At 33.5% G+C, this 12,772-nt stretch overlaps 1 protein-coding gene across 14 annotated transcripts in view; it reads left to right on the top strand.

Moving 5' to 3' along the window:
* Window positions 1–12,772, top strand: part of Cep128 (centrosomal protein 128) — a 428,016-nt gene that overhangs the window by 39,106 nt on the left and 376,138 nt on the right. For all 14 annotated transcript variants that reach the window (XM_021245525.2, XM_087195433.1, XM_087195432.1 and 11 more), the window contains exons 5-7: window positions 5,979–6,105; window positions 7,138–7,253; window positions 9,742–9,833. In XM_021245525.2, the coding sequence (XP_021101184.2) occupies window positions 5,979–6,105; window positions 7,138–7,253; window positions 9,742–9,833 (335 nt within the window). The remainder of the gene's footprint in view (window positions 1–5,978; window positions 6,106–7,137; window positions 7,254–9,741; window positions 9,834–12,772) is intronic.

Below are 12,772 nucleotides of genomic sequence, written 5' to 3'. Positions count from 1 at the left end.
GCCAAGAGTAGCTTGCAATTTTAGAACTCAGCATCAAAATTCATTTACCTTACTGAGTCATGCTGATTCATATTTCATGAGTTATAAATTTATATTTCTGATAATTGGGATTCAAATTTGATAATTACACCTTGAGAAACTAGATGTTGGAGATCATCATAACTTACTACAAAACAGAAGCCCACTGTCACACAGCTCAATATTACAGAGGATACAGTGTCTAGAATGTGAGTGAGATGCAGCAGATACAGAAACAAAATTGGGAAGAAGTCTGGCCCTTAGGATTGGCATTGAGGTGTTGTCAGAGGTAGCAGTTGTGGTTGCCACCTAGGCAATGTGGTAGATTCTGTGAGTTGCTTGTATTGGCACTGATTTTTCTTTCTTCCTAATAACAACCATTGATTTTTTTTTCACTACACACTCTTGGGCCGCCCTAGTCAATAAGCCGTGTTTAATTGGCTAGTGTGACTGATGGTCTTTGGGCTTCATGAACTTTATGACCTTAAGGAAGGAAGGGTCATTGTGCAGCATTTTTCTTGCAATGAGTGTCTTTGGAAGTCTGAGAACATTTGGGCCAAAGAGTATTTGTGAATAAAGTTTTATTTTAAAACTTGCTATGAGGATTTGGAACAAATTATACGTCTGAGTTGTAGAATACTTGTAGAACTGTGCAATTGATTAGTAATTAAACTACTAGAGCTGTGTGTTCCTATTCATGAGAGAACAGGGTATATCTTTGTGCTAATGCTGTAAAAAATGGAGTGTCCTGAAGAAAGAATATTCATCATAAAAACTTAATATCTTCTGCAATAGAAATTTGCCTGATATTGATGAGGTTAAAATAGTTAATACTGGATATAAATGAAAAATACAGTGCTCTTGATTCAAATCAGCATCTCAAGTTCATGTTTAGAGTAAGATTGAATAGACAGTAATATCAAGTCAGAGTTTACAGACATATTAATGGGCAATTTTTCCTCTAATTAAATACTCTGATTAAAATTTCCCTTTGGGAGTAATAGAATGTCACCATCTGCTGTGTGAACTTTGTAGGAATGTTGAATGTTAAATAATAAAGTCCAGGTTTTTTATTTTTAATGGGTTTCAGTTGTCAAATATGCTTAGCAACACCACAGAAGGATAATGTTAATGGTTTAAAGCCAGACACTAGCCATTTGTCATATCCCTAACTTGAAGGTATCTGTGGCCAAGCTTCATTAGTTCCTTAATTGTTTTAAGGTGGGAACTGTTCACCATCATTCAGTAACTTTTAGCATTAAGTAGTGAGTCAGTGGATGAGAAATTTAACCAAACAATTCTGTTAAGACCTTTTGTTCGGTAAACATATCTTAGATTTTTTAGAATTAGGGTCTTAAATTATCTGCTTTAAAATTTTATTCCTGAATCTCTCATGAATTTCCTGAATAGGAAAATAACTTTTTACTGAATTTTGCCTTAGTCTAGTAGAAAAAATGTAGTATTTGGAGTCAGAATGGAAATTAAATCCTTATTTTTCTTCTGGAAATTACCTCAGTGACTTTGGGTAAGTTACCAAAGTTTTCTGAGATTGAGTTTCATTATTTGAAAAATGAATATAATCCTAGATACCTCATTCTAACAAACATTTGAGTGCTCATACTGTTTTGGATACTTACTAAGCATTTATAATTTTTTCATCTGATGATCTCTGCCATCAAGCATTTGCTAGGTTCTTAATATACATTATAGTCACTAATTCATCTTACTTTCCTTTAATTCATTGGGCCTGACTTCAGTTTCATGCGTGTGACCCTGTGGCTATAAATAACATAATGTGTTGCAACATTTACAATGAAAGGTGTATATATATTATTTTGACTTCAAACTGTGTGCTGAATTAGACAGCACACCTACTAATGCTTTCATCTTTATGTTTGTGAGTATAGTATATCATCTGTCCTTCTAACATACAGTAATATACCACTGTGAGGGGTTCCTTCCACTTGCCTTGAATGTACATTTGCATTTAAAATATTATATGGAAAGCAAATAACTTATTTGACATCCTTTTTAGAGTGTATGTGATATATAGGAATTTGAATATATACTGTTTCATTTTAAAATAGTTACATAAACAGTATTTCACTTGAAGAGATATTCTAAATTTTAGGAATACTAATATAGGCTTATATTTCTATAGGCCAGTATATATAGAGAGGTTAGGCACAGCAGTGGGGGCTAGTGATCTTGGGGTTATAAAATACATAAAAGCAGCAACCATTTAAAAGTACATTTCAGGCCAGGGATTTAGCTTAGTGGTTCCCTCGCCTGTCTCACAAGTGCAAGGTCCCAAGTTCAATTCCCTGTACCAAAAAAACCCCCCAAAACAACCAAAATTCTAAAAGTACATTTCAGAAACTGGTAGACCAGAAAGATATGCAAGTCATACATTAGTACTCTTGTTTGATTTTATAAAAATTATTGTCCTCATTTTAATATTAAAACATAACTGTTGTTGTTAGCTAAAATAGTACTGATAAAATTAACTCTACCACCAATCTCTCTCTCTCTCTCTCTATATATATATATATATTTTTTTTTTTTTTTTGAGGGGAGGTACTGGGGATCGAACTCAGGACCTTGTGCTTGCGAGGCAGGCGGACAACCAATCTAGTTTTAAGTCTGTTGCCAGATCAGTCGTGGCATTCTGTAGAAACAGGTAGTAAGGGAAAGTCAAGAACAAAATGCCTATTAGTTAATGTGCCTAAGAATTACATTTTTATCCCAGACAGAATCCTTAAGATGATCTCTCTTCTACCTCCAATTTTGTCCTAGATTTTGCCAGTCTGACCCCTAACATTTGTAAATCGAAGTATGTACTGAATTTTCTTATATCAACATTATGTATCTAAACCTACAACACAGTCTGACTCCTGTGATCATCAGTGCTGTGTATGAGTGTTTGCTAAATCCTTACTCTGTGATGTTTCTTTTCAAGTGGAAACACAACTGAATGGTTAGATGAAATATTTAAGTGTTTCCAGTTTATGCTCAGCATGTAACTAAGTGAATCTAGTTTTCTACACATGGCCAAATTTTCATGTCTTTCTGAATAATCTATGTTGTGTTAAAGGATGTATTTTCTTAGTATGAAAATAAAGAACAATGTAGAGTAAAAAATGTTTGAAGAAACTAAATAGAATTGTAAATGGTTTCCAAAATTCAAGCTTACTTTAAATTGCAGCATTTAGTGTTACGTTTTTTTTAAGTTCTCTTTTTCATTTGTGTAGAAACTAATTTGATGAATGCTTGATAGCTGTTATATCTGTGTTGGTAATAATTGTTCCTCATATTTTGCTCTCATGGTCTCTGTGAAAGTAATGGTAGGCATTACCCATAGGGAAGAGTACCCGTTCTTGTCCAGATGATCTCCTGTCACAGTGTTTCAGTGTAGTCCTTTGGGTTTTATATACCTCTTCTCTTAGCTCAGTAATGACCTACATTTTGTCTCTAACCAGAGTTTTTTCAAACAGAGAAATTACAGAACTTCTAGAGAGCTCTGAGAATTAAAAAAAGTTGGTGTTAAAAAAAAAAAGTTGGTGCTTTTATTTTAATGATAATCCAAAAGCTTTTATAGTTTTTTTTTACATTTTATATATTTACTAATTTCTAAAACAATGAGTTGTTTCCCTGTGTCCTGTAGTGATGACAGATGACTCCCCACCCTTGAGTATCATTGTTAACTCAGTCATACTTGAAATGTTTTAACCTGTTGCAATTAATATTTTTTTGAGCACTCAAATTGTTTCATCGTTTTATAGAGGGGGCCTACTCACCTTGATTCTTAACTATAAAAACATGTCTTGATCTGAATAAACAAGCTTATGTCCTTGCTTTGGCAGTATGTATACTGAATAAACAACCTTATAAATAAGCATTCCATTCAAGTTCAGAGCCACTAGCACGTTTCCTGTGCCTGTTTTTGTTTTTTTAGGGAGGGGTAAATGAGGGGGAATGGAATCATCACGTGGTGTGTGGTGAGGTAGTAATATTAGACTCAACAGCCTATACCATTGTAGTCAGTACTGCAATCTTGGATTATGTATTGATTTGCTTTAGCAAAATGCTGTCATTTATTCTAGAAAATTGTTAAATTGAGTTTTATTAGTATTATTTTGTTTTTATTTAATTTTAAGTTTGGTTTGGCTTTGTACCTAGTTAAGAGTTATGGTCCTAAAGAGTTTAAAGCAATTCTTATGACTTTGTATTTCATCCCTTTATTCCTTTGCTTTTGTGCTGTAGGAGTTATCACATTGGTTTTCTATATTGCAGTCAGATTTTGTGCAGTATCTTTTGAGCTGTTGCTATTCAAGTGTAAATGTTCATTCAGTTACATTTTCAGTTTTATGTGTTAGGTGAAGCACCTGTTATTGCCATGAAGCATAACTTCATGGAATAACTTAAAGTAAGTCTTTTATTTCATTCATCTGCCTTTTACATTATATCATTTGGGCTGTCCATCCCCAATGGGTTCAGACAGATAGATCTTTTTTATAGTTTTGGAATTAGATTACTAATTTGTTTTTCTATATTTTTATCTCGTTTCTGAAATGATTAATTTTCCAGTGCTTTTTATCCCTCCTAGATCTTGATGTTATGTTTCATTTCTCTTGTTCTACAGTATTTTTCTGTGTCCTCCAGTGGCCTTTTTTTTGGTATGAGTGTGTGTATGTATGTGTGTGTGCACGTGTATACATGTGTGTAAGTGAAAATTCATTTTATTCAAAAACTTTTAGTTCCAGCTTAGGATTTGTGGGATGTGAAAAATAATTAGCCTTTTTTTCTTCCAGAAATGAGAGGAACAAAAAAGGTAGATACCTGAAATTCTACTTCTGTTGATTTAGATTGTTTTAGCCTTAAAACAACTTTGGAAACAGCCAAAATGAAAAAGGATTTGCTTTGTTTGTGACTCATACTCTGTTGAACCTGTGCTTTGTGTCGACAGAGGATTTCTTTCTACATGGTTCCCTAAGTTACCCAACTTGTTGTCTCCCTGAATATTAGTTCTGGCTTTTAATCCTCTTCAAATTTAGGGAACCTTGCCTTCTTGATCAATTTTTTAAAAAAATTTTATTTAAAGAGTTTTAGATAACTTGCTTTATTGATCAGGCAGTATTTTAAAAACAATTATTTTTTATTATCCTTGGATAAAATATCTAGACCTGAAGTTTTTCAGCAGTTCAGACTGATCTTTGAACATCAGACTATATGTCTGCAATGGATGTGGATTTTCCTCAGCTTTATTCTTTGTTCCCTTGGTGTTACTTGAATCTTCTCAGGTCTGTAGGTATTGTGTATCTCTGGACAGTATTCTCAATATTTAGCATGTTTTTATTTAAAAATAGCTCTTTAGGTCTAAAAAGGTGTTTTCTTGTCTACTGCTCACAGATTCCCTAATCATCTGAAGAAAGCATTTGGACAACAGTAATCTCTAATGTGAGCTGACAGTTTTAACATCTGTCCCAATAGTTTTCTAGGCTTTTCTAGTTTTCTAGAAGTCTTTGAATGAATGAAAGTTGTATTCTGATGCAGAGTTGGGTGTTATATATTGTTTCATAACACCAGGCACTGACAACATTCAGTCTCCTGTTTGTTACAGTTCTGGGGTTGCTGAAAAAAATGGTTAGGCTTTCTCTCTTCTTTTGTATGTGTTGTTGTTTTATGTTTCTTTGCTGGGTGGTACATTCATTAGACGCTTCAGTCTTACAGTAGACATTTCTTCCATGCTCATAGAAAGACGCCATTTAAAGCCAGATGTTAGCATTGGTTTTTAAAATGTTTATGTTTGCTATTTTTATATTTCCCTACAGAACTTAGTTCAAATGTCTCTGATCATTTATTTTCTTGGGGAAGCCAGATATTTTAAAATCTGTAGTCTATTTATATTTGGACGTTGTTTAAAAAGAGTAACTTTCCCTTCATTATATTCTATAATTTAGTTAAAAGAAAGCTTGGAACAATCAATAGGCCAGCTGCGGAATCAACGTTTATTGAGAAACTCAGGAGGGAGAAGTATGTCTGTTACAAGTCTGAGTGCAAGTGACCTTGATGGTGGCACTATGGCAGGTAAACTCTTCAGATGTTCTGAAAACATTTGTAAAAGATTTCTAAAGGACATATTGAATTTGTTTAATCTTTGGAGAAATATAATACATCCAGTTTAGGTATTAGAATATGTAGTTGTCAAGGATTTTATAGTGCGTATTTAGAATTTTATTGAAGGGTCTTTGTTATTCTGAGTCTGTTAGTTTTGGTTTTCTAACTCTATAGATTACCTGGAGCTTTACCAGAGAAAGCTTTAATTTTATTTGTTTGCTGCCGAAGAATCAAATACATAAATAAGATGTGCTATATGGCATGTTTTCTAGGTTAATGATCTCATCCTAGTGTAACAGTGTTTTAAATGCCTGATTGTATACTATTCTAAGACACTTGTTAAGAATAAATGAATTTTTTTTTAGCCTTGGTCTGCAGCTAAATGTCAATGGCTAGGTTAAAAGTTATAATATGCTGAGTTTGCTTATAATTAATCTTACTTATTCTTTCCTGTAGCACTGAGATTCATGTTTGAACAGAAGGGTCTTCAGTGAGGGGAGCTAATTTAGATAGATTGAACATTAGTACCTTGCATTGTTAATATTGCTGTTGCTCATCATAATAATGATTAAGAGTTGGACATGATCATTTACTTTTTATATATTTAGTTGGCTTTTATTGATTTCCATACACTATTTAGAATTTAGATTAATTTATTACGTGCAACATTCTGTTTTGTTAGTATTAAATTACATTTTAGGGAGGCATACTATTTTTAAAAATTTAATTATTTTAATTTAAACATGTTGCTTCTTTGGAAAAACAAAACACTGGAATGTTTGCCGCATTCTGTTTCCAGGTTAGTTCTGTTTTTCTGTTTTAAGAGCCAGAGTGGTACCAATATTGTGGAATTTTATGGCTGCTGTAAGTTCAGTATTTGAGAAGCAGACTAAATTGAGGATATGTATGTATATCCACATCTGATGTGCATGTGCAAATAAAATTTTGGATCATTTCTTTTCATGCATTGTCTTAATTTCCTTCCTTACCTTTCACTTGCAGAAGGTCACCGTTTTCCACCTACCTCACCTCTCAAGGACTATGATCCACAGGGTAATAAAAGAATTAAGTCCAGAACTGGTGTCCGGTTTAGTTGGGAGACCGAAGACATGGCCCAGGTACTTTGTACCATCTGTAATTTGTATGGAGCATTTCCGTATATTTCTATATATGTCTAAAACTTGAACTTTGTGTCACATTTTAACCAAAAAATTATTTACAATGACTTTGCTAATTTTTATTTTAAACCAGGTAAATTATTTTATTTTCTGTGCTCTAAGGTTTCTCATACATTTATGTTGAGTTTTGTTATGGAGGCTCATATTTTGAAGATTTAAAAATGAGTTTAGGGGCCGGGCATTTGGCTCAGTGGTTCTGCTGCCTGCCTTGCAAGCACAAGGTCTCGAGTTTGATCCCTGGTACCAAAAAAAAAATGAGTTTAGCTGGACATGTGTAATCCTTCCCTGTGCAGGTGGCTTACTCTTTTGAAAGCCCTGCTAAGTCAGCTACTTACCATTTTGCTAAGTTTGAAGAGACATGAACAAATTAGTCTTCGTGTAGTTGACCCATTGATTTTCCCAGCATTAGTGTTTTTTTTTTTTCTTTTCTTTTTGTTTCTTTTTGGTACCAGGGATCGAACTCAGGACCTTGTGCTTGCAAGGCAGTTGTGGTGCTACTGAGCTAAATCCCTGGCCCCAACGTTAGTGTTTTTCTGATTGTTTTGCTTTTTGAGATAGGGTCTCGCTATGTAGTTCAGGCTGGCCTTGAACTCACTATGTAGCCCTGGGTGACCTTCAACTCCCAGTGATCTTCCTGCCTCAGCCTCCCAAGTGCTGGGATTACAGGCATGCACCACCACACCTGGCCTGTTTTTCTGATTGTTGAATCATCGATGGAGCTACTTTCTATTAAGTCCGTACTTTATTTATTCACTGATGATTTCTGAATAATTAGTTCTGTGATGTATTTCTTTTTCTGTGTCTATAAAGTTCTTTAAAGAGCTGAAATTTTTTTCTTTCATTGTCTTAGGTAGTAAATTAATTTAAAAGGGTTGGGGAATTTTCTGACTTAGATATCTTTGTTTTGGCACTTTTAGGATTCAGTGCTAAAATTTTGTCTTAGAGTACTCATCTATTCCTTTCATTTTCTCTAGCATAAGATAAAGATAGAACCGAACAAAATGAGTTGGAAATATTTTGTAGAAAGTTTTCTTTGACAGTATTATTGTCATCATTGCTTTATGGTTTATTTTGGAAACAAAATCTTGCTCTATATTCCAGGCTCCTACTAATGGAGTAGATTTAAAAGCTGTTTAATGGATTAAACTGACAGGTCTTGAAGATCAGATAGCCAAGTAAAGAAGGTAGAAATGAGTGAAATGGAAGCATCAAGGATGAATCCTACAATTTTGGTTTGCAAAATTGGATATCTTTTATTTGTCCACTATACTCCCTCTACTTTCTTTTATTGTTCTTCCTTATTTTAAGTCCATTTTCTTTTTTTCTTTTAAGTCCTTTTTCTTAACTTGACTTTTAGCTCCCCTGAACGGTGTACATTCTTAATGCCCCAGTGAAAATTTATAGCTTGTTTACGTATCTGTCTTCCATGTTACCTTGTAAGCTATTTGGTCTCCTAGCAGGTACTGGCACTGATTGATTGTTTAATGTATATTTGTTTAAATGAATCATTTATTTCTGCAAAACTGTATAACTTAAACATTTATATTATAAATTATACATGTACATCTATAGCACATATATTTACAGATAAAAATATAATAATGAGATTGAACACCATGTATCCACCATTCAGGCTGAGAAATGGAACATTATCCTACCTTCAAGCTTCTTTTATGTTCTTTTTTCCCCCAAGGAGTTTGCACTATTCTGACTTTTATATACTTTTATATGTCTTTTATAATTTTTTAATAATCATTTTTACTTCATCTTATTTAATGTTGCCTGCCTTTAAACTGCATATAAATGGAATACTACTGAATATCTTTTTGTACAATTTACCAGATTTTTGACGTTTAGTCTTACTAATGTGTAACTAGCTTAGATCCTTTCATTTTCATGGCTGTATAATATTACACTAGAGGAATATACTACAATTTATGTCTATTCTATTCTTGATGGACTGTTGAGTTGAGTCTAGTGTCATCATTTTGAACAATGCTGTTTCTTACTGTTCTTATAGTATGTGGGTAGGAGGTTTTTGGCCATAGGGGTTGGCAAATATGGCATGTGTTTTGACAAAATAAAGTGTTGTTGTAACACAGCCATGCTTATTTGTCTGTAGTTAGTTTTGTATGGCAGTGATAGAGTTGAGTGGTTGTGAGGGAGGCAGAAAATGTTTGTTGACCCCCATATGTATAAGGGGTAAAATTGCTATACTATGAAAGATGTGATAGGTAATGATGTACATAGCTTTTCAAATTGCCTTTCTTTGAAAACATTTTTTAGAATCAGTGTTTATTTTAGACTTAATTAATAACATTAGACTTTGGTCAGTGTGTAAAGAACAATGATTTATTCTTAACCATTAGTGAATCTGCATGGAAGAATTCAACAGAAGCCTTAATGGGAATTGTTTTGCCTTTGCTAGCTTCATGCTTTTCATCAGTCCCTCCGAGACCTCAGCAGTGAGCAAGTTCGTCTTGGCGAGGATTTCAACAGAGAGCTTTCCAGAAGGAGCCGGTAAAAGCAGAATATGGTTTCCAGGGGAGGCAGGAATTATTTTTATTATTTTTATTTTTATTATTATTATTTTTTATTTTTTTTTTTCAGGAATTATTAAAAGAATGTTAGTTTCTCTAATTGACACATTTACATAGATTTTAAGAAACAGTGCTGTTTTTTAATTCAAGTATTTAAAAATTTTTAATATTATAGTTCAACACCCTTAAAATTTATAATATATCATGATTCAATGTTAGACAAGTTAATTTCATATTTTAAAAACACTTTGATACAATGGAATACTGACATTATGGAGAGATACATTATAAAATTTTAGCAAAGAAGTAGATTTGGAAATACCCTAGGGAGGCAAGGGTTGGGGAGACAGACCAGTCAGACATAAAGTCAGAGAACAAGACCAAGGCTGACTGGCTGCCATTTAGCTTTGCAGAACAAAACGTGTATGATGTAGAATTTGTCAATGGACATGAGCCATTGTAGAAATTAATACCTTAGGTTTTGTTTGAGTCTTTGAAAGCCAGTGGTTAATGTCAGCCTATCCTTTACAATTTGGTCTATTCTAGGTAATTTCTAAGAATGATGGTGTAATTTAGATCTTCCTCACTGTATTTTCATTTTTATTGTCGACAGTGGAAGGTTGCTTTATTTTGGAGTTCATATTTTTCTAAGAAACCAAGATTTTTATGCCTTCTTTAGAGGTACAGTCTATATACATCAATGACTAGGGAATGGTAACTAAGTTAAAGCTTGTTTCCACCATGTTCACTTGCTAATTCCAGCTACCTAAAACATATTGTATACCATTTCTAGTAGCAAAGAGTTCAAACTATAACTGTTAAATCTATCAGGTATAGCTTGTATAACTTACCTGCTTTTAGAAGAGGAAGGCAGGAAATTTAGTAATAGACATTGGACCCTACTATTACTAGTATTATTGGTACTACTAGTTAACGTTATTGAACACTTACTTCATGCTTTGCAGATTTAAATTTAACTCTTGCAAGAACTCTGTGAGATAGAAGGGGCAACAGAGATGAAATAACTCCATTTGCTATAGATGGAACATGAGAGATGTAGTGGAATGAAAATTCACATCCAGGCAGTAAAGCCCTACTGTCTTTGCTTTTTACCACTTACTGTGATTTCAGATTATTTTCACAAGATGATATCAGTAAAGCATTTTAATTGCTGAATTGTGAACCATATCATTAATCTTTAAACTTCTAAGACTTAGTTAATGTAATACTTAGATTTTTGGACCAGTTGATGAAATTAACAAAAGGAACTAAAATTGTAAGATAGTCTATTCTTTGGAATGGTTTTATCATGTAGCTTTTACACTCTTGATGGAAGGGTATACATTAAGCACTAGGAACATGCAGGGTAATTCATTTAATTAGTTTAAATGGTCATTTGGATGTGCATTGTTGTCCTGGGATGCTTTGGATATATAGGCTGCTACCATCTAGTGATAGTCTGTGTGACCCAGAGGCAAAGGTAAGGCAGAGAAACTTTGTGTAACCCAAAATACGAAACAAGTTTCTTGTGGAAACAAGGTGGTGTATCTTTGTGGATGAGTATGGTTTAGCTTTCTATTTGATTCTGAAAGGTTGGTATTCACGTTTAATTACTTCATACTCTTTTTTTACAGTGACATGAAAAAAGTATATTGAATTATAAAAATATGCTGCAAAGCAAGCTTTTAGAAAGGATTAAATAAAATTTACTTCAGAATTTAACCTAGACTAAATGCCTTATGAAGAATTTATTTGAGGAGGGTGAGTTAGAAGTCTGTTGCATTAGCATGTGAGACTTGAAGATGACCAGGGCATGACAAGAGCAAAGTGCATAGGTGTGTGTTTTAAGATTTCTTTGGTAGATCAGACTCAGAATTCAGTGATGGATTGTGTATGAGGATGGTAATGCTTCTTCCTGATTAGAGAAGATGAGTTGTGGAAAATAAGTTTGATCTTGCATATGTTAGGTTTGAGGTGCCAGTGAGGCATCCAAATGTAAATATAAAATGTGCAGCTAGATGTTTGTTTTGGATCTTAATGGAAAAGTCTCAGAGATATAAATTTTAAAAGGGATCAGTATGTAGAAGTGATATTTTAGACCGTGGGAATGGATGATATAAAGAGGAAAACCATAAAGAAAGCATCAAGGACGGAGCTGAGTGCTAAGGAGCTCTAATATTCAGCAGTTTTATATACGAGGAGACTCTGGCTTGAGAAAGATCAGCTAGTGAGATGTGGGAAATCCGAGAAAGCATGGACTACAAAAATCAAGAGAGGTAAAAATAAACATGTTTTCAGAGATTTAAAACCTTAAAATTTTATCGTTTAAGTTAACTTCTTTCTGAGGAAATTGCCTAAGGACATATAAATAAAATAAGATTATAGCCAAGAAAGAGGAAGATATGTATTGTAAGAAATAGTAAAACTATCCTAGGAATTTAATGAAAGCAACTCCAGAATGACAGCCATGTAGCAGGGCCCGCAGAGTATTCACTCTGAACTAGGGAGGAAAGTCAATGTCTTCTGACAAGAATTTAGTCAGAGATTGGAGTACCTTGTTCATCGATGGATGATTCAATGAGAAGTGGTAGGAAAACGTCAATGGACATGATAAATAAAACCAAAAGATAATAAGAAACTAGGAGGAACAGAGGCACAAGGATGTTATGATATAAGCATGAAGCTAAAACACGAGCATGATAGAATGAGCAAAAAGATGTCACTTTGACTGTTATTAAATAATTCATAAGGAATATAAATGTATTATGTAAAATTATACAGGTAACCAGTAGAACTAAAAGTAGCTATAAATTTATCCAGCACTGGACAGTAATGTGAGCTAAATTCTTTAAAAAAGAAGTCAGTTGATGTTTAGACTTGAAAATGAGGAAGATAGCAAAACAATTAAGAATGGAAAAG

The sequence above is a fragment of the Heterocephalus glaber genome, unplaced genomic scaffold (assembly GCF_053883595.1).
Source record: "Heterocephalus glaber isolate CG9 unplaced genomic scaffold, H.glaber_assembly_v1.0 deba00001608, whole genome shotgun sequence".
Classification (NCBI taxonomy): Eukaryota; Metazoa; Chordata; class Mammalia; order Rodentia; family Bathyergidae; genus Heterocephalus; species Heterocephalus glaber.
Note: the sequence above shows the minus strand (reverse complement) of the source record. Positions and strands in the feature narration are given on the sequence as shown.